Below are 21946 nucleotides of genomic sequence, written 5' to 3' on the forward strand. Positions count from 1 at the left end.
ACCTCAATGTTTGACTACAACTCACCTTGGACAGGTGGGCTATAAAATTTCGTTTGCAGACAGTCAGCAGAAAACCAATTGAAATTCCAAAGAAAAAGAATAACTGACTCGCATTGATTGTTTATGCTAGATGATGTTAGTTTTCTGGCGATGCAACTGTTTTTTTTAGCAAAGTTAAAGCTGGACACTCGATGAACCCTAACGATATGACAGAGCAATATGTGAAGCATTTCTGCGGGGATTTTCCCCATCTCGCATCGTAACTTGAGCTGCTACTTAAATCTACCTGATGCATCGCAAGATTTGTGCAACTACTGTAAATATGGGTTGCGAACCATCAGACACAGAAATCAAAGTAAATGTAAAGTTGCTGTAAAAGAAATATTAAAATCAAGATTCTTCAGTCATTAGTAAGTTTCACAGAGCTTGTTCCACTTTCTTGGTTTAACTTTACCAGGACATCGATAAAACCGTGCGAGAAATAATGTTCGGTGTGATATATAATTATAGAGGCTCGGATGCTAAGTGGGATACGATTAGTTTCATATGTAGTTTGGTGGCAGAATGATGGAAACCCCAGAAACACAGAAGTAGAAATTCTCTTGGGTTCTTGACCCCCTGCTCTAGGTGGAAACCTCAGACAAAGAGCGTGACTAGTAGTTTTCCCAGTTTTTCACTACTGAAGATTCATCTATACGATGAACATTATGAACATTTATGGTTGGAATTTTAGCAGGGATTGCCCAGTTCTGCTGCCATGTTAAAGGGAAGATCGACAGGAGCGCACTTAAAAAGGACTATCCCACTTCTGTGAAGCCAAAGGGACATAATTCAGCATAAAGCTAAAGAAGGCGATGCTTGTAGTGCTACCTGGTCATCATTGCACGTTTAGAGGAGAGTGCACAAAGGGAATAGAGTCATGGAGAATACGTTAATTATATGAATTTTCCAGATGTTGGTTTGGATGGCTGAAGACATTGTTGTCAATGATGGTTTGAAGGGAAGGGATTCATAAGATGCAAATAAATGGAGGGAAATAGTGTTCTCAGAGGGCAGTAAGACCGGAGATGGTCACAGAGAAAGGATAGACCAGACCACTGTTGAATTTTAACACAAGGATGCGAATTTAATATCTGAGGTAATGAGAAACCAAGTGCCAATGCAGGTCAATGAACAGGCGGTGGGGCGTGAGAGTGACATGATACGGCTTTGGTTGTGGGCAACACCGCTTTGGTTAAGTTTCAGCGGCCGGAAGGATTAGTAAATAATCAGGCATCGATTGTAATAGTGAATACGGAAGTATTGGGAAATAATCAGGCATGGATTATAATAGTAAAGCCGGAAAGTTAAAAATGCATAGATCAATTTTTCAGCAGAAGCTGAGCTGAGGGAGATGAAACTACAGATGTGGAAATGGATAATCTTTCTGCTGGATAGGATATGTAGTCTGAAGCCCAGTTGGACGTCAACAAGACTCCAAACGCTGGAAACAGTCTGCTTCAAGCTGAAACAGTGGGCAGACATAAGTATGAGATCGGCTCCAGTGCCCGTAGTGGAGGCGAAATATGATGGTTTAGCTCCTGTAATACGCTACCAATGTTCATCCTGTGCCTGCCGTGCACTCCTTTCAGGATGAGTAACTGCAAGTGCATGAATTGTTAGGTGTTTAGATCAGATAATATACCACATAGTGTCACATCGTCCAATTTATCTTTGTATAAAGTAATGATGCAGAGAAAATAAATCTCCATGAAGCAGTCCAAAACAGCGAAGATTCTACTTTATTGTTTAAAGTTATACGAATCCTGTACCGAACCAGTGATCATTGTGTCATAAGGTTCAGGCTGACTATGAAAAAGGACAAAGGGCAATCCAGAGTAAAAATCATGAACTGGGGGAAGGCCATCTTCAATGTGGTAAGAACAGATCTGGGACGAATAAATTGGAGTTAAAAGTTTGCAGGAAAATCGGGAGCTTCCTTCAAAGAAGAGATAGTTGTGCACAGTCACGGTATATTCGCTCCAAGGGAAAATATAGGGAAAACAAATCCAGAGTTCCCTGGATGACAAAAGAGATAAAGATTAAAATAAAGAAGAAAACGTGTCCTTATGACTGATGCAAGGTAAAAAAAAAATACTATTAAGAACAAGGATGCATGTAGACGTTTGGGAGAAGTGAAAAAGTAAATAAGAGAAGCAAAGAGAGATTATCAAAAGAGACTGGCGGTTAAAGCAAAAAGAAAATAAGTAGTAAACGGGTGGGAAAAGGAGGAGTCGCGCCGGTTAGGGACAAAAAATGGATTTGTGCTCGAAGGCAAAGGGCATAGATGAGGAATTAAATGAATACTTCGCATCTGTCTTTTCCAAGGAAGAAGATGCAACCCAGGCAATGGTGAAAGTGGAGGTAATTCAGACAGGGAAGCGTTTCAAATTGATAAGGAGGAGGTATTGTACAGGCTGTCTGGACTTAAAGTAGAAAAGGTGCCAGGACCAGATGAGATGCATCCAAGGACACTGAGGGAAGTGAGAGTGGAAATTGAGGAGGCACAGACCTGAATATTTGTGTCTTCCTTAGACTCTGGGGTGGTGCCAGAGAATTGAAGATCTACAAATATTACAGGCCTGTTAAAAAAGGGTGCAAAGACAAACCCAGCAACTACAGGCCAGTCAGTTTAACTTTGCTGGTGGGGAAAACTCTAGAAAGAATAATTCTGGACATAATTAATAGTCAGGTGGAGAAATGCACGTTAATTAAAGGAAGCCAACATGGATTTCTTCATGGAACATCATGTTTAACTAACTTGCTGGAGTTTTTTTGAAGAGGTAACAGAGAAGGTTGATGAGGGCAATGCAGTTGATGTGGTATATATGGACTTCCAAACGGCGTTCGATACACTGCCATGCAACAGACTTGTGAACAAAGTTATAGCTCATGGAATGAACGGGATAGTTGCAAGATGAATGCAAAATTGGCTGAGTGACAGTAAGCAAAGTGTAGTGGTTAATGGATGCTTTGTAGGCTGGAGGAAGGTTTGGAGTAGAGTTCCCCGGGGATCAGTGTTGGGGCCCCGGCTTTGCCTGATATATATTAATGGCCTAGACCTTGGTTTACAGGGCACAAATACAAAACATGTACATGATACGAAACTTGGAATCATTGTGAACTGTGATAATGATATTGTAGAACTTCAAAAGGCCATAGGCAAGTTGGTGGAATGGGCAGAAAGGTGGCAGATAAAGTTCAATGCAGAGAAAGGTGAACTGAGACATTTTGGTAGGAAGAACATGGAGAGATAATATATAATAAAGGCTGCAATTCTAAAGAGGGTGCAAGAGCAGAGAGATCTGGGTGCATAAGTGCATAAGTCATTGAAGGTGGCAAAATGGGTTGGGAGAGTGGTTCATAAAGCATACAGTATCCGAGGCTTTATTAATAGGGACATCAAGTACAAGAGCAAGGAGGTTATGTTGAACTTGCATTGGACAATTGTTCAGCCTCAGCTTGAGTATTGTGTCCAGTTCTGGCTGCCGTGCTTTCTGAAGGATGTGAAAGCGTTGGAGAGGGTGCAGAAAAGATTCACGAGAATGAGTCCAGGGATGAGGAACTTCAGTGTGAAGATAGATTGGAGAGTTTGGGACGGTTTTCCTTGAAGAGAAGGCTGAGAGGAGATCTGATAGAGGTATTCAAAATTATGAGGGGTCTGGACAGAGTAGATAGGGGGAAACTGTTCCCACTCGTGAAAGGATCAAGGACTTGAGGGCACAGATTTAAAGTCATTGGTAATAAAAGCAAAAGCTGCGTGAGGAAAAGGTTTTTTCACGCAGCGAGTGGGTAAGGTCTGGAATGCACTGCCTAAGAATTTGGTAGAGGCAGGTTCAGTTGATGCATTCGAAAGGGAATAAACTGTTATATGTTAAAGGAAGAATGTGGAGGGTTGTGGGGAGAAGGCGGGGGAGTGCCACTAGGTGAAATATTCATTCGGAGAGCCAGTGTTGTCACGATTTGCCGAATGGGTCTCCTTCTGTGCTGGAATGTGTGAATGTGGAATTCTGTGAATCTGTAATTAGGATCGTTTTAACATAAAAGTTTAATGGAGAGTCAAGTGGGATACAATAAGACATGTTTTGTTTCTTGTTAAATATTAGATATTCAATAAAGTGAGGACACTAACAAATTTTCATTCAGACTAAGTGTAACTTTTGACTGTACGATAATATTAAAATAGAAATTGATAAAAATGCAATTTAGAAACAGTTAAATCAGTATTAATTCTAAGAAAGTGGGACACTGGTAAAATATGGTTAAATTTGAAACCGACAACAATCTCAATATTTTCAATAATATAATGAAATTCGTGCGCAAAGATTTGCAAGGTACCGAAGATACAACAGAAGAACAGCTCAGCTACGCAGCTTTGAATTTTGCAGAACCTAGGAAGCATTCAAATCGCAAGCAGATAAAAAAGAACGTGCACACACAGGTACCAAAAATTCTATTGATATATTTAATACTATTTCATATAAATACATAACTGTAACTATCTCTTTTTTATATGCAACATGATGTCATGTGTTTAGAAGTCAATATATGATTCAACTATGGATTGTTGGTGAATAGATTGCCTTCACGGATTTTTATCTCAGTTGTATCACCCTGCTCCCCTCATGTGTTATGAACCCATTCAGGATCACGTTACTTAATCCTACTTGGTATGTCTATTAGGGGCTGAAGGGTGATATCACAGAACGGGCGTAACACAGCAGTAGCCAGTTATCAAATCGGTCCAATTTTCATATCTTTGCTAACAACATTAAAAATTGTTGGAGTGAAAAATGAGCTGCAAATACACTGTCACCGACTTTGCTTTATCGTCAAATATGAATTTCCCACCACCAGCACCTTCCTGAGGTCGTGTGAAAATAATTCGGCTGCCTCCACATAGTTTGTCCTACCTTCCAACAATTGAATAAATAGAATCTTAGGGAGATGACGTCAATTATAAATCAACAACTGGTTTTCAGAGAATTATAGGTTAACATTTGGGCGGCACAGCGGCACAGTGGTTAGCACCGCAGCCTCACAGCTCCAGCGACCCGGGTTCAATTCTGGGTACTGCCTGTGTGGAGTTTGCAAGTTCTCCCTGTGTCTGCGTGGATTTTCTCCGGGTGCTCCGGTTTCCTCCCACAAGCCAAAAGACTTGCAGGTTGGTAGGTAAATTGGCCATTATAAATTGCCCATAGTATAGGTAGGTGGTAGGGAAATATAGGGACAGGTGGGGATGTGGTAGGAATATGGGATTAGTGTAGGATTAGTATATATGGGTGGTTGATGGTCGGCACAGACTCGGTGGGCCGAAGGGCCTGTTTCAGTGCTGTATCTCTAAAAAAAACTAAAACATGTTACAAAGGGCGAGCCTTCGGTACATCGTGCATCTGCCGGTTCTTCGGAAGAGCTTTCCGATTAGTCCCACTCCCCAGCTATTTCCACATAGCACTGCAACGTTTTCCTCTTTACGTAGTTGTCTAATTCCTTTATGAAATTTGTCATTAAATCCGGTTCCTCTAACTGTATTGCAGCCCATAACAGCTCGCTGAATAAACTCTCATGTCGTCTCTCGTTCTTTATTACAACTGCTTTAAATCAGCATCTTCTGGTTACCGACTGTTCTGCTACTGGAATCGTGTTTTCTTTATTTAGTCTATCAAAACCCTTCATGATTTTGAATACCTCTATCAAATCTCATCCTTTTCTGATCTAATGCGAACACCAGCACCCTGTGCAGTCCCTACGCAAAACTGAAGCCGTTCACCCCTAGTACCATGCCAGTAAATCTCCTCTGTACCCTCTCGAAGGTCATGACATCCTTTTAAAAGAGTGGCACCCAAAATTGGCCGTAATACCGCAGCCAAGGACAAAGCAGTGTTTTATAAACGTTCAGCATAACTTTCTTCCTTTTGTATTCTATGTCGCTATTTATAAAGACATTTATAACAGACTTCTTTGTTTCTCCTACCACCGTCAAATGCTTAGGTACGTACTGTACCACTTTTGTTTGTTTTGAGAGCCCTTTTCAGCCATTTAGTTTGTATTGCCTGTTCTATTTCTTCCAACCAGGGAGAATCACTTATGAGGAAAGGTCCACGAGCTAAAATATTAACTCATTTTTTTTCTAACCGCAAATGCTGCAGACTATTGAGTATTTCCAGAATTTTCTGTCTCGATTTACGAACTATCACTTCACACTACCATACTGGATAACACGTATCTAAACATTTTCCCAGTCTATATCCGATATCCTGAAGCCTGGTAGTAGCCTCTCCCCTGTGCACTTGCAATCTGTAAACTTTAAAATTATGCCCAGGGTACCCAAATACAGGATATTAACATATATCAACAACGGCAGACACAACACGGACACCCTGGGGACACCACTGCATACTACCCTCCTGAAAAATAAGTCTGAAAAACAACCGTTTACCACTATTCTCAGACCCTTCACCAATTTCTGTCATAGTCATAGAGTTATACAGCACAGAAACAGGCCCTTCGGCCCATCGTGCCCTTGCCGGCCATCAAGCACCTAGCTATCCCAATCCCATTTTCCAGCACGTGGTCTGTAGCCTTATATGCTCTGGCGTTTCAAGTGCTCATCTAAATACTTATTAAATGTTGTGCGGGTTCCTGCCTCTACCACCCTTTCAAAGACTGTGTTCCAGATTCCAACCACCCTCTGGGTGAAAAAATTGATTCCACAAATCCCCTCTAAACCTCCTGCCCCCTTACCTTAAATCTATGCCCCCTGGTTATTGACACCTCTGCTAAGGGAATACGTTTCTTCCTATCTGCTCTATCTATGCCCCTCGTAATTTTCTATACCTCAATCAGGTCCCACCACAACCTTCTCTGCTCTAAGAAAACAACTCTAGCCGATCCAGTCTCTCTTCATAGCTGAAACGCTCCAGCCTCGGCAGCATCCTGGTGAATCTCAACTACACCCTCTCCAATGCAATCACATCTTCCTATAGTGTGGCGACCAGAACTGTACACAGTATTCCAGCTGTGGCCTAACTAGCATTTTATACAGCTCCATCATAATCTCCCTGCTCTTACATTCTACGTCTCAGCTAATAAAGGCAAGTATCCCATATGCTTCTTAACCACCTTATCTACCTATGATCCTGCCTTCAGTGATCTATAGACAAGTACACCAACGTCCCTCTGATCCTCTGTACCTCCGAGGGTCCTACCATATAGTCCTTTGCCTTGTTAGTCCTCCTCAAATGCATCACCTCACACTTCTCAGAATTAAATTCCATTTGCCACTACTCCACCCATCTTCCTAGCCCATCCATATCGTCCTGTAGTCTAAGGTTTTCCTCCTCACTATTTGTGACACCACAAATTTTCGTGTCATCTGCGAACTTACTGTTCCTACTTCTTACATTCACGTCTAAATCATTAAGGTACACTACAAACAGCAAGGGTCCCAGCACTGATCCCTGTGGTACACCACTGGTAACAAGCTTCCAACCACAAAAACAACCCTCGACGATCAGCCTTTGCCTCCTGCCACTAAGACAATTTTGGAGCCAACTTGCCAAATTCCCCTTGATTCCATGGGCATTTACCTTCTTACTCAATCTTCCATGTGGGAACTTATCAAAAGCCCTACTGACGTCCATGTAGACAACATCTGCTGCTTTCCCCCATCTGCACACCTAGTCACTTCCTCAAAAAATTCAATCAAATTTGTCAGACATGATCTCCATGCTGACTATCTGCAGATAGTCAAGTGGGGATTAATCCTGTCCTTCAGAAGTTTTCCAATAGGTTCCCTACCACTGATGTTAAACTCACTGTCCTGCAATTACCTGACTTATTCCAACTACGGTTTTTGCCTCACAAAGCAGCCTGGGATACATCTCATCTGGGCCTGGGGATTTATTCACTTTTAAGCCCACTAAAACCGCTAATACCTCCTCCCTTTCAATATAAATTTGTTCAAGTATATCACAATCTCCCTCCCTGATCACTACATCTACAGCGCCCTTCTCCATAGTCTTCTTCTTTGGCCTCCTTATCTCGAGACACAATGGGGAAGCGCCTGGAGGTGGTCAGTGGTGTGTTGCGCAGCGTCTGGAGTGGCTGTAAAGGCCAATTCTAGAGTGACAGGCTCTTCCACAGGTGCTGCAGAAAAATTTGTTTGTCGGGGCTATTACACATTTGGCTCTCCCCTTGCGCTTTTGTCTTTTTTCCTGCCAACTGCTAAGTCTCTTCGACTCGCCACACTTTAGCCCCACCTTTATGGCTGCCCGCCAGTTCTGGCGAACACTGGCAACTGACTCCCACGACTTGTGATCAATGTCACAGGACTTCATGTCGCGTTTACAGACATCTTTAAAGCTGAGACATGGTCGGCCGGTGGGTCTGATACCAGTGACGAGCTCGCTGTACAATGTGTCTTTGGGGATCCTGCCATCTTCCGTGCGGCTCACATGGCCAAGCCATCTCAAGCGCCGCTGACTCAGTAGTGTGTATAAGCTGGGGGTGTTGGGCGCCTCGAGGACTTCTGTGTTGGAGATATATTTTCCCACATTCTCTTGGCCAGTCTGGTCATAGCAGTGGAAGCCTTTCCCATGCGCTTGTTGATTTCTGCATCTAGAGACAGGTTACTGGTGATAGTTGAGTCTAGGTAGGTGAACTCCTGAACCACTTCCAGAGCGTGGTCGCCAATATTGATGGATGGAGCATTTCTGACGTCCTGTCCCATGATGTTCATTTTCGTGAGGCTGATGGTTAGGCCAAATTCGTTGCAGGCAGCCGCAAACCTGTCGATGAGACTTTGCAGACACTCTTCAGTGTGAGATGTTAAAGCAGCATCGTCAGCAAAGAGGAGTTCCCTGATGAGGACTTTCCGTACTTTGGACTTCGCTCTTAGACGGGCAAGGTTGAACAACCTGCCCCCTGATCTTGTATGGAGGAAATTTCCATCTTATGAAGACTTGAATGCATGTGAGAGCAGCAGGGAGAAGAAAATCCCAAAAAGTGTGGGTGCCAGAACTCAGCCCTGTTTCACACCACACAGGATGGGAAAGGGGTCTGATGAGGCGCCACTATGTTGAATTGTGCCTTTCATATTGTCATGGAATGAGGTGATGATACTTAGTAGCTTTGGTGGACATCCAATCTTATCTAGTAGTCTGAAGAGACCACGTCTGCTGACGAGGTCAAAGGCTTTGGTAGATCAATGAAAGCAATGTAGAGGGGCATCTGTTGTTCGCGGCATTTCTCCTGTACCTGATGAAGGGAGAACAGCATGTCAATGGTCGATCTCTCTGCATGAAAGCCACACTGTGCCTCAGGGTAGACGCGCTCGGCCAGCTTCTGGAGCCTGTTTAAAGCCACTCAAGCAAAGACATTCCCCACTATGCTGAGCAGGGAGATTCCACGTAGTTGTTGCAGTCACCGCAGTCACCTTTGTTTTTATAGAGGGTGATGATATTGGCATCGCGCATGTCCTGAGGTACTGCTCCCTCGTCCTAGCACAGGCAAAGCAGTTCATGTAGTGCTGAGAGTATAGCAGGCTTGGCACTCTTGATTATTTCAGGGGTAATGCTGTCCTTCCCAGGGGCTTTTCCGCTGGCTGGAGAATCAATGGCATTACTGAGTTCCGATTTTGTTGGCTGTAGGTCCAGCTCATCCATGACTGGTAGAGGCTGGGCTGCATTGCGGGCAGTCTCAGTGACAACATTTTCCCTGGAGTACAGTTCTAGGTAGTGCTCAACTCAGCGGTCCATTTGCTTGCATTGGTCAGTGATTATGTCCCCTGATTTAGATTTGAGGGGGGGCTATCTTCTTGATGGTTGGCCCAAAAGCTCTCTTAATGCCATCATACATTCCTCTGATGTTTCCAGTGTCGGAGGTCAGCTGAATATGACTGCATAGGTGTTGCCAGTAGTCATTTGCGCAGCGCCTGGCTGTTCTTTGTGCAGCGCTTCTGCCTGCTTTAAGTGCTACGGATGTTAACTCACTGGAGGCTTTCTTGTAGTTCAACAGTGCAATGTGCTTAGCGGCTATGACAGGTTCCAGCTCTTCAATATGAGATTGAAACCAGTCTGCATTCCTCTTCACACGTTTGCCGTAAGTGGTCAAAGCTGACTCATAGATTGCTTCTCTGATGTGGGCCCACTTGGTCTCAGCATCCCCTGTGGAAGTGTTTTGAAGGGCTGTTAGAAGTGAATTTAAAAATTTTCGGTGTCCTTCTCCATAGTGTACAAATTAAAAGTAATCATTCCAAACCTCGCCTACGTCCTCCGGCTCCACACACAGATTGACATTGTTCCCTGGTTATCCTCTTACCCTTAATATACTAATAAAATTCCTTGTGGTTTTCTTATATCTTGCGCACCAGAGTTTTTTCATGCCACCTCTTCGCTCTCGTAATCACTTTTTTAAGTACCAACCACCTTTCACAGCACCACCCCACCCACCCCTACTTTCTATTGTCGCCTCGGGCCTCCGCCGATTTCAGCGCTCTGAATCTGCCATAAGCCTCCTTTTTTACCATATCCAATCCTCGATATCCCTTGACATCCAGAGTTCCCTGAACTTGGTGGTCCTACCCTTCACCTTTACGGGAACAGGTTGGCCCTGAACTCTCACTATTTCCTTTTTCGATGACTCCCACTGGTCTGATGCAGACGTTCCTACAAGTAGCTCTTCCCAGTACATTTTGGTCAGATCCTGTTTTATCATATTGAAATCGGCCTTCCCCCAATTCAGTACCTTTATTTCTGGTCCATCTTTGTCCTTTTCCATAACTACCTTAAATTTTGCAGAGTTATGGTCACTATCCCCGATTTTGTATGCCCGCTGCCTTTAATCCAAAGGGATTCAATTTTCTAAGCAGGGCTATTATGTGTCAATTTATCAAACGACGATTGGAAGTTTATTTGCACATCAACGGCATCTACTCTCTTCCGCACTTTATCCAATAACTCAATCAAGTTTGCCAAATACGGTTTGTCTTTAACAAATCGATATTTGCCTTCATTTATTAACCTGACTAATTTTGCCCCGGTTTAGTTTAGTTTAGTTTAGTTTAGAGAGTTTACTGCATCCAAAACTTTCCCCACCATGGATGCTAAGTTGATTGGCCTGAGACTGCGGCACTACCATTTTGAACAGGGTGTAACATTTACAATTGTCCAGATCTCTGGAATCACACCCTATCTAAGATGGATTGGAAGATTGCGGCCATCCTACTTCCCGCAGCATTATCGAATGCATCTCCTCCATTCGGTGTGCTTTATCTATTTTGAGTGCAGCCAATGTTTTAACTACCGCCTGGTTAGCTGTTTAAATGCTATCCACCTCGTACAGTACTGTGACATCGGTAGTACGCTGATATTTAGTGGAGAGATGCTAACCTTGCCCCATCCCTCTCCAAGATAATATCTCATTTTTGCTCCCTAATCGGCCCCACCCTTACCCTGATAACAAGTTTACTAACTATATGTTCATAAATGTTGTAAGTTACGGGTTATTCGATTACCGTATACTCTGCTTTCTTGTAGAACTTTGTTTTTCTTTCAGTTCAACCCTGTTGTATTCAATTCTGTTCACTGCTGAATTACCAACACGACATTTATAAATAGTTCTGCTGAAAAATCATCCAGTGAAACGTTAACTCTGTTTCTGCCTCTGCAAATATTCCATGACCTGCTGAGTATTTTCAGTATTTTCTGTTTTTATTTATTATTAGCTTCATTTATCTCTTTTGCTTTAACCTTTTGTTGTGAATTTTGGTTTTGGATGCCCCTCCTTTCATCACCGTTTTGTTAACATGTCAATTTTTGATCCGAATCCAGATGGCTCAGAACGTTGAATCATAGAATAGTATAGAAGGACAACATTCCTGCCTTGACGAATGCATAGGCTCTTTTGAAGAACAACCCACTCCGTTGCACTACCCTGCTCTTGCTCCATATCCTTACAAGCTTTTCCCCTCAAATATGTATTTAATAGCTTTGTGACGGCTCCTATTGAATCTATATCCATCAAGATATCATGCATTACGTTCGAAATCCTAACCAGTCGTTGTGTAAACGTTCGCCTCAGTGACAACCAGCTCAAAGGTGAAGTTCTGTCTCTTATTATTCCTTCTTATATCTATGACCTCCATCAAACATCATCATCCAATCCTGCCAACATTTTGCTAATGATTCAAGTCATTTGCTATTTATTCGAGTTAATATTTATCAACTCCTTCCGTTTTTACACTGTCTGTACACATAACCTTTCCTCTCAGCGAAATAATGGAATCGCGGCATCTTTCCTCCTCCATACTCTTTGACAAGCTGATGAAAATATGGAGGTAGATGTTATACCTTATCATTAGGCTTAATCTGGAAGTGTGAACTGACAGATCATTATAAATATCCATTCGATTTCTATTACAAATAAACTTATAAAATGAAAATCATGCATACTTTATTATTATAGGATCATAGAAATTAGAAGCAGAAGTAGAACATTCGGCCTATCCAGCCTACTCCGCCATTCATGGCTGATCATCTACCTCAATGTCATTTTTCCCTACTGTCCCCATATCCCTTCATGTCGTTAATATTCAGAAATCTATCGATTCCTGTCTTGCACATGCTCAATGATTGAGTATCCACAGCCCTCTTGCGTAGAGAATTCCATTGATTCACCACCCACTGTGTCAAGAAATTCCTCCTCATCTCAGACTTAAATGGCCTGCCCCTTATTTTGAGACTGTGTCTCCTGGTTCTAGAATCATCAGCCAGAGAACGCAATCTGTCCACATTTACCCTGTCACACCCTGTAAGTATATTCTAAGTTTCAATGAGATCATCTATCATTCTTCAAAACTCTAGAGAATACAGGCCCCGCTTCTGCTATCACACAAGAGAATCCCGCCATCCCAGGGATTGGTCTGGTGAACGTCCACTGCACTCCCTCTATGTCAAGTATATCCTTCCTTAGATAAGGAGACCAAAACTGTACACAATACTCCAGCTGCGGTCTCACCAATGCATTATACAATTGCAGCAAGACATATTTACTCCTGTATTCAAATCCCCTTGTAATGAAGGCCAACATACAATTTGTCTTCCTAATTGCTTTCTGCACCTGCATACTAGCTTTCAGTGACTCATGAACAAGGACACTCAGGTCGCTTTGGACATCAACACTTTCCAAGCTCTCACCATTTGTGAAATACACTGTCTTTCTGTTTTCTGCCAAAGTGGCTCACCTCACACTTACTCACATTATATTCTATCTGCAATGCTCTTGCCCATCCACATAACCTGTCCAAATCCCCCTGAAGCCTCCTTGCATCCTCCTCACGACTTACATTCCCACCTAGTTTTTTGTCATCAGCAAATTTGGAAATATTACATTTGGTTTCAAAACACCCAAACTATTTATATCGATTCTGAACAGCTGTGAACCAAGCACTGATCCTTGCGGTTTCCCACTAGGAGCAGCCTGCCATCCTGAGAATGCTTTCTGTCCGTTAACCAATTTTCAATCCAAGGCAGTATATTACCCCCAATCCCATGTGCTCCAATTTTGATAACTAACCTGCTTTGTGGGACGTTATCAGAAGCCTTCTGAAAATCCAAATACACCACATCCACAGGTTCTTCTTTATCTATGCTGCAAGTAACATCCTCAAAAACTGCAACAGGTTTGTCGAACGTGAATTCCCTTTCATAAATCCATGTTGACTCTGCCAAATCATATCATTATTTTGCCAGTGCCCAGTTATCTCATCCTTTATAACAGATTCTAACATTTTCCCTACTACTGACGTTAAACTAACAGGTCTGTAGTTCTCCGTTTCCTTCCTCACTCCCTCCTTAAATAGTGGGGTTGCATTTGCTACTTTCCAGTCTGTAGGAACCCTTCTAGAATCTATATAATTTTGAAAGTTAACCACCAATGCATCCACTATCTCTATAGCCACCTTCTTCAATACGCTGTGATCTAGCTCATCTAGTCCCGGGTATTTATCAACTTTCACTCCAATTATTTGTTTTCTAGTACTACCTCTTTATCAATACGAATTTCTTCCAGTTTCTCATTTTTACAAGTCCCTTGGTCCCCTAGTATTTCTGAGAGATTTTCTGTGTCTTCCTCCATGAAGACAAACGTAAATTAATTGTTTAGTGTCGCCGCCATTTCTGCATTCTCCACCACATCTCTCCTGTCTCCACCTGCAATGGACACGCATGCGTCTTGCTAATCTTTTCCTTTCCACATACCTAAAGAAGCTTTTACAGTCTGTCTTTATGCTTCTAGCTAACTTGCATTCATAATCCGTTTTCCCTTTCTTTATTAGTTTCTTGTTGGATTCTGAATTGCTTTCATTTCTCCGGCTTACCACATTTTCTGGTGACCATATAAGTCACTTCCTTTGATCTAATGCAGTATTTAACTTCGTCTGTTAGCCGCGGCTGATTCACCTTTCCTGTTGACTTTTTGTGCATTAGACGAATGTATATTGGTTGTAAACGGTGTAATACATCTTTAAATACTATCCACTGCCTGTCTATCGGCAAATATTATCATGTATTTTCCAAATCCACCATAGCCAACTTGCCCCTCTAACTTCATAGTTTCATTTGTTCAGATTTAATACCCTAGTTTCAGAATGAAATGTATCTCTTTCAAACTTGATGTAAAAGTCTGTCATATTGTGGTCACTATTTGCTAATGGCTCCTTTACAGCAAGATTATTAACTAGCCCTTTCTCATTACATAATGCTAAATCTAAAATAGCCCGATTCCCAGTTGGTTCTTCATCATACAGCTCCAGAAACCCATCTCATACACACCCCAGGAATTCATCCGCCAAAACATTGGCCCGGATTTCACGTTGGGTGGACCAGAACCAGATACCGAATGAAAAGTCGGTGGCGAACCACCTTGCCTGAGGATCCGACCCACATTTTATGGGTCCCGGGGCTTTAATTGTGCCGAGGCAGGACGTCCACCTGCTTGAGGGAGGACGTCCCATCTCGTTGAGCTGCCGATCCAGTGGTCATTGCCCGGGAATACAGGTCGATTTTGGTTGCCATGCCGAGGGTAATGGGTCTGCCCCCGGCGAGGCAAGTGTGGTAAGTTGCGCGGAAAGGGGTATTTTGGGTGCTGGGCGTGGTTGAGGTAGCGGGGCTGGCCCTCCATCGGGCACCCTATGCCCGATGAGTTAAGTGGCCACTTAAGGGCCTTGATTGGCCTGGGGCTGGTGGGCCGTTTTTCTCTCCCACCCTACCTAAAAGGGGACAGAGGTGGGACCGTGTCCGAAAAGCCTTCCAGAGCCTCCCGCTCCATTTTACGCCAACCACACCCTTCTCACCGCACCGCCACCCCCACCCAGCATCTGGCTCGTTACAGCTAATTCATTGTTAACTGTCACTGACTTTAAGTTTTCAAGTAAGGTTTAAAGTAAGAAAACAAGAATAAATTTTAGTTTCATAACAACTCGCCAACTTTCGTTATTCATTCGAAGTGTGTGCATAATTGACAAGGCCAGCATTTATTTTCCATCACTACTTGCACTTGAGAAGTTGTTGCGCAGTTGCGTTCTTGAACTGTGCAGTGCATGTGGTGTGGGAACACCCAGAGTGTTGTTAGGAAGTAACTTCCATGATTTTGACCCAGCGACAATTAAAGGAATGGTGATAAGTTCCAACTCAGGATGGTGAGTGACCTGCAGGAAAACCTGCAGGGATTAGTGTTCCCATGTGTCATCTACCCTTCTTCTTGGAGGTGGTAGAAGTCACAGTTTTTGGAAGGTGTCGTCAAAGGGGAGTTGGCGAGTTCCTGAAATGCATCTTGTAGATGGTACACACTGCTGCCACTATCCACTGGTCATGGAGGTAGTGAATTTTGACTGTGGTAGATGGGGTGTTGATCAAGTGGACTGCTTTATCCTGGATGGTGCTGAGTTTCTTGAGAGTTGTTGGAGCCGCACTCATCCAGAAGTGAAGAGTATTTATTCATACCTCTAATTTGTGGTTTGCAGATACAGGACTGGCTTTGGGAAGTCAGGAGGTAAGTTATTCTACTCGGAATCCCCAGTCTCTGACTTGCTCATGTAGCCACAATAATTATATGGCTGATCCAGTTAGGCATCAGCTGAATGGTGACCCCCTAGGATTTTGATGATGGGGGAATCGGCGATGGCAATGCTGTTGAATATCAAGGAGAGATGGTCAGATTGTTCTTTGGCAGAGATGATCATTGCCTGGCACTTCTGTGGCAGAATTATATTTCCAAATATCAGCCCAGGCCTAAATTTTTACATATATTTCTGTATGTGGACACAGACTGCTTCAGCATCTGAGGGGTTGTGAATGTTACGAAACACTGTGCAATTGTTAGCGGACATTTCCACTCCTGACCATATGTTGGACCGATGAAGTGGCTGAAGATATTTGAGCCTAGAACACTATTCTGAGGAACTCCTGCAGCGATGTCCTGGGGCTGAGATAATTGGCCGCCACCAACACAACGATCTTCCTTTTCTCAAGATGCCAAAAACCAATGGAAATATTTCCTCCTGATTCCCACTGACGTCAATTTTGTTAACGCCTTTTGGTGCCAGATGAAGGCAAATGCTGCCTTGATCTCAAGGGCAGCCACTCTCACCTCAGCTCTGGATTCCAACTCTTTTGTTCAAGTTTCGACCAAGGCTGGAATGCGATCTGTAGCCGAGTAACCCGGGCAGAACCCAAACTGAGCATCAGTGAGCAGGTTCTTGCTGAGTGAGTCCGACTTGATAACACTGTCACTGACACCTTCCATCACTTTGCTGTCGACTGAGAGTCGATTGATGGGGCAGTAATTGGCCGAATTGGATTTGCCCTCCTTGTTGTGGACAAGACATAACTGCCCAATTTTCCATATTGTTGGGTAGATGCCAGTGCGGTAGCTGCACTGGAACAACTTGGCTAAGGGCGCGACTACTTCTGGAGTACAAGTCCTCAGTACTGCAGCGGCGTTGTTTTCAGAGCACATAGCCTTTAATGCATCCAGCAACTTCAGCCATTTATTGATATCACGTGGTGTTAAGTGAATTGGCTGAAAGCGGGCATCTGTGACGTTGGATACCAATGTGGATCCTCCACTTGGCACTTCCAATTGAAGATTAGATTAGATTAGATTAGAGATACAGCACTGAAACAGGCCCTTCGGCCCACCGAGTCTGTGCCGAACATCAACCACCCATTTATACTAATCCTACACTAATCCCATATTCCTACCAAACATCCCCACCTGTCCCTATATTTCCCTACCACCTACCTATGATTGCAAATGCTTCAACCTTGTCATTTGCACTGACGTGCTACCATTGACGACAGGGATTGATGTGGTGCCTCCTTCTCTTGTTAGGTGTTTAATGGCCACCACCATCCACAGCTGGATGCAAAAGGACTGCAGAGCTTTGACCTGATCTGTGATTGTTGGATCACTTTGCTCTGTCAATAGCATCTGCATCTACTGTTAAGCATGCAGGTAGTCCTGTGTTGTAGCTTCAAAAGGTTGCATCTGATTTTAGATATGCCTGGTGTTGCTCTGGCATGATCTCCTACACTTCCTATTGAACCAGGGCTAGTCCCCTGGCTGGATGATAATGGTCGATTGAGGGATATGCCAAGCCATGAGGTTATAGATTGTGATTGAATACAATTCCACTGTTTCTGAAGGCCTGCAGTGCCATGAGTCAATGTTGAGGGCTCCCACAGGGCCACTCCCTCCCGAGTGTACACCACTATGCCACCACTCTGGTAGGTCTGTCCTGACGATGGAACAGGACATAACCAGGGATGGTGACGAAGGAGTTTGGGACATTAGCCGTAAGGTATGATTCAGGCAGTATAACTGTGGCAGGTGGTTGCCTTATTAGTCTGGGAAAACTCTCGTAGTTTTTGCACAAGTCCCCAGAAGTTAATGAGGAGAAATTTGTAAGGTCGACGCGGCAGGTTGTGAAATGGTCATTTCGGGTCTCGAGATCGTTGCCGGGTGATCTCTCGGTTTTGTTCTTATTTAACTTTTCTGCAGTGGTTTGATACAACTGAGAGGCTTGTTAATCATTTCAGAGGGCAGTGAAGAGTCAATCACTTTGTTTTGAGTCTGGATTCACACGGAGACCAGACTGGGTCTCGACGCCAGATTTCCGTTCCTGAACGGCATTAATGGACTAGATGAATTTGCAACAATCCTGTAATTGCACGACTAATTTTTTTTAAATCCCAGATTTATTAATTTATTGAATTTAAATTTATCCAGCTGCCGTGACGTGGTTTGAACTCATGTCCCCAGACCATTAGCTGAGACTTCTATATTGCTTCAGTACTGCTATGCTACCGTCTCCCTACTACTGAACCAATACTTCGCCTTGAATTCCCCTTTCGATTCAATTTATATAAAATTGATATAAGATAATTAATCAACAGGATAACGTTTTTACAGTGGGACTTACATTTTACCTGTGCTCTGCATCAGATAAAAATTTTAACATATTCATGTTTAGACTGGCATCGAAAAAACGGGACTGTCTTCTGAACAGTCAGACTGTGCTGCCAGCTAAGAAGGGTAAAAGCGAGAGCGCGCATTGTCGGGGCCAACCGAGCGGAATGTCTACCTACCAGATTTAAAGGCCATTTCCGCTTAATTAACTCCAATTTCAACTAGTTACAATCAGCCCCAATAAAGGGAAAAAAAACTTCCAATCTTTGCAAGCATGCCAGTTCGATGTGTCAAGTGCAGGTTCACCAAACCGACAATTAAAACTGTCTCATCAGATAAGAAAGCATTACTGCCCATTATAGGCTACTTGATTTAGAAATATGCTGACTGGTAAAGATAGAATATAACACTATATCTGAACATCACAGATTCCCCAAATGGAAACCGAAGAAAGACTGACCTACTGTGCTCTAGATTTCGTCGGTCAGAAGAAAGTTCCCGGACCTACGCGGCACGAAGAGACCTCAGTGTATGCCCACGTGCAGTTCAAGAAACAGAACAGCATGCTCGGAACTCAAGGCCATGTAAGAAAATAAAGGCGTCAACAGAATCTTCTCTTGATTAAGTCACTGTTCATCGAGAGCTTCGTTCTCGGGCGATGAAGAAATATTAATCTATTGCATTTTTTCTGCTTCGGTGCTTCACAAAAATGTTTTCCCAATGTAAAAGATATTTGTAAATACCCACGATGTCAGTATAAGTTGATGTAGCATGTCCACACCAGACCGTCTGCTGTCGAATCTGGAAATAAAGGTTCTCAAGTTCTACTCTGGAACATAACGAGATGTTATTCTTAAATTTGAATGCGTCTCAATATATTCATAACTAAGTTAAGAAAAAGGCTAAAATGTTGAATATTTTCTGAATACGTTGAAAATCGTTTTACTTATCGTCAAACGTTACCATTTACAGCTGTGCGAAAAATACTCCTCATTTACTGAATTGCTCCAATAAAAGCAAAAACTAAATACAAACGATTTGCTGAAACTAAGGTGCTTTCAATTAGAAACGTAACCTTGTCTGAAGTATCCAGACATTGGCATTCTCCTCAAACATGATTGAATTTCACATTCCTGTTAGCAGTTAACTAACTCGTCGGACAGATTCCTCTGCAGTAGGGATCAGTTTTGTTTACCATAAAGGTTTGTATTTTCAATATAATGCATTGTAGTGAGGTTATGCAAACTTGTTCGCACATATTTTCTATTTTATGACGATGGTTAGATCAGTGCTTCTACGTAATTTGTGGTCATGACCGTATTACATTATAGATCGTTCAATCACAGCGCTGAAAAAAAATTCGCTTTGACCAGAAGTAATGAGCATATTCATATTCACTATGGTGGGTATGCGTTCCCAGCATTGAACATTCCATGGACAAAGGGAAAATGAATGCGCTAAATATTAACCTTCACCTAATTGACCTTAAATATAGCCAAAGAGGAACAGCAGAGAGGGGAAAAAACGGGCTGAAAACAGAACACCCTTTAAGCAAGGTACCTGATATTCATGAGGTTGGTGTTGGAAGGGGCCAGGGGAATAACGATCGGGATTTGGGAAGGCCAGGCCAGGGAGGCCCAAGGTTTCATTGCGGGACCCTGAGCGGCATTGCTTAAAATAATACTTTGCTCACTGGTCCTCTTCTATCCCTCAAAGCTGTCATCGAAAGCTGATCTGCATATTTAAATTTAAAGCTCGAGCCGACAATACTCTGTTAGAAACATGCAAAACCTGTGGCTGATAATTCTCATTGTGTTATATGTTGTTATAGTACAATTTTGTAGATCCTGACACTTATGAATTCTAACTTATATTAATCAGGAAGGTAGCAGTTTTGTTGCTGTTGTATTGCGTTTCAGTATTACACTTCAATATGTAATATACTCAGTGAATTATTCGTCGTCGTTTTTCGAAGTGACAAAGGCATGGATGGGGGTTTCAAAAGCGGATGAGCTAAGGTAGATGTAGAGGTGGTTCACATAACACTCAACGAATGTGGTATTGGTTTAATTGGCATCAATGAAGTTCGAGCTCATGCCCAGCACACAACAAAGCGAGAAGCCAAAAAATATTACTTATAAGCCCACCGAATCCCACAGCTACCTCGACTACACTTCTTCACTTCCTGCCTCCTGTCAGGACTCCATTCCATTCTCCCTGTTTTTCCGTCTCCAACGCATCTGCTCTGATGATGCAACCTTCCACAACATCGCTTCGGATATTTCTTCTTTTATTCCTCAACCGAGGATTCTCCCTCCCCTCCCCTCCCCCCACCCCATTAGGGTTCACAGGACTCTCAACCGAGTTCAGCCTGTTTCCCACCTTTCTGCCCTCATCCCTTCCCCTCCCTCCCAGAACTGTGACAGTGTTCCCCTTGTCCTCACTTTCCACGCCACCTGCCTCCACATCCAGAGGATCATCTTCTGCCATTTCCGTCACATCCAGTGTGATGCCACCACCAAACGCATCTTCCCCTCTGCACCCTGTCTGCATTTCAAAGGGCTTGTTCCCTCCACGACACCCTGGTCCACTTCTCCAATACCCCCGACACCTCGCCCCTTCCCATGACACCTTCCCATGCAATCTCAGGAGATGCAATGCATGCCCATTTAGCTCCTTTCTTCTCACTGTCCAACGTCCCAAACACTTCTTTCAGGTGAAACAGCAATTTACGTGTACTTCTTTCAATTTAGCGTACTGTATTCGATGCTCACAATGCGGAAGTGCCAAGCGAGTGATCTATCTCAGCCCCCTCCTGAAGTTCCAGCATCACAGATGGCAGTCTTCAGCAAATTCGATTCATTCCATGTGATATCAGGAAACGACTGAAGATACTGGATACAGCAAAGGCTATAAACCCTGACACCATTCTGGCAATAGTGCTGAAGACCTGTCCTCCAGAACTTGCCGTGCCCCTTGCCAAGCTGTTCCAGTACAGCTACAGGAAATCTACCCAGCAACGTGGAAAAATGTCCAGTTATATCCTGTAAACAAAGAGCAGGACAAATCCAACCCGGCCAATTACCACACCATCAGTCTACTCTCAATCATCAATGAAATGATGGAAGGTGTCATTGACAGTGCTATCAAGCAGCACTTGCTTATCAATAACCTGCTCAGTGACGCTCAGTTTGGGTTCCATCAGGACCACTCAGCTCCTGACCCCATTACAGACTTGGTTCAAGCATGGATAAAAGATCTGAACTCAAGAGGTGAGGTGAGATTGACTGCCTTGTCATCAAGGCAGCATTTGTCCGAGTATGGCAACAAGGAGAACCTGCACGACTGGAGTCAATGGGAATCAGCAGGAAAACTATCCACTGGTTGGAGTCATACCTGACACAAAGGAAGATCATTCTGGGCGTTGGAGGTCAATCAT

At 43.3% G+C, this 21946-nt stretch overlaps 1 protein-coding gene across 1 annotated transcript in view; it reads left to right on the forward strand.

Annotated features, from left to right (window-relative positions):
• The window catches only part of LOC137378617 (tyrosine-protein phosphatase non-receptor type substrate 1-like), a 35862-nt gene extending 16458 nt beyond the window's left edge, over positions 1-19404 (forward strand). The window contains exons 4-5 of the mRNA XM_068048913.1: positions 4365-4480; positions 18936-19404. Of these exons, the coding sequence (XP_067905014.1) occupies positions 4365-4480; positions 18936-19103 (284 nt within the window). The 3' untranslated portion in view covers positions 19104-19404. The remainder of the gene's footprint in view (positions 1-4364; positions 4481-18935) is intronic.
• Positions 19405-21946: the final 2542 nt, after the last annotated feature.

Source organism: Heterodontus francisci, chromosome 17, assembly GCF_036365525.1.
Source record: "Heterodontus francisci isolate sHetFra1 chromosome 17, sHetFra1.hap1, whole genome shotgun sequence".
NCBI classification, from domain to species: Eukaryota; Metazoa; Chordata; class Chondrichthyes; order Heterodontiformes; family Heterodontidae; genus Heterodontus; species Heterodontus francisci.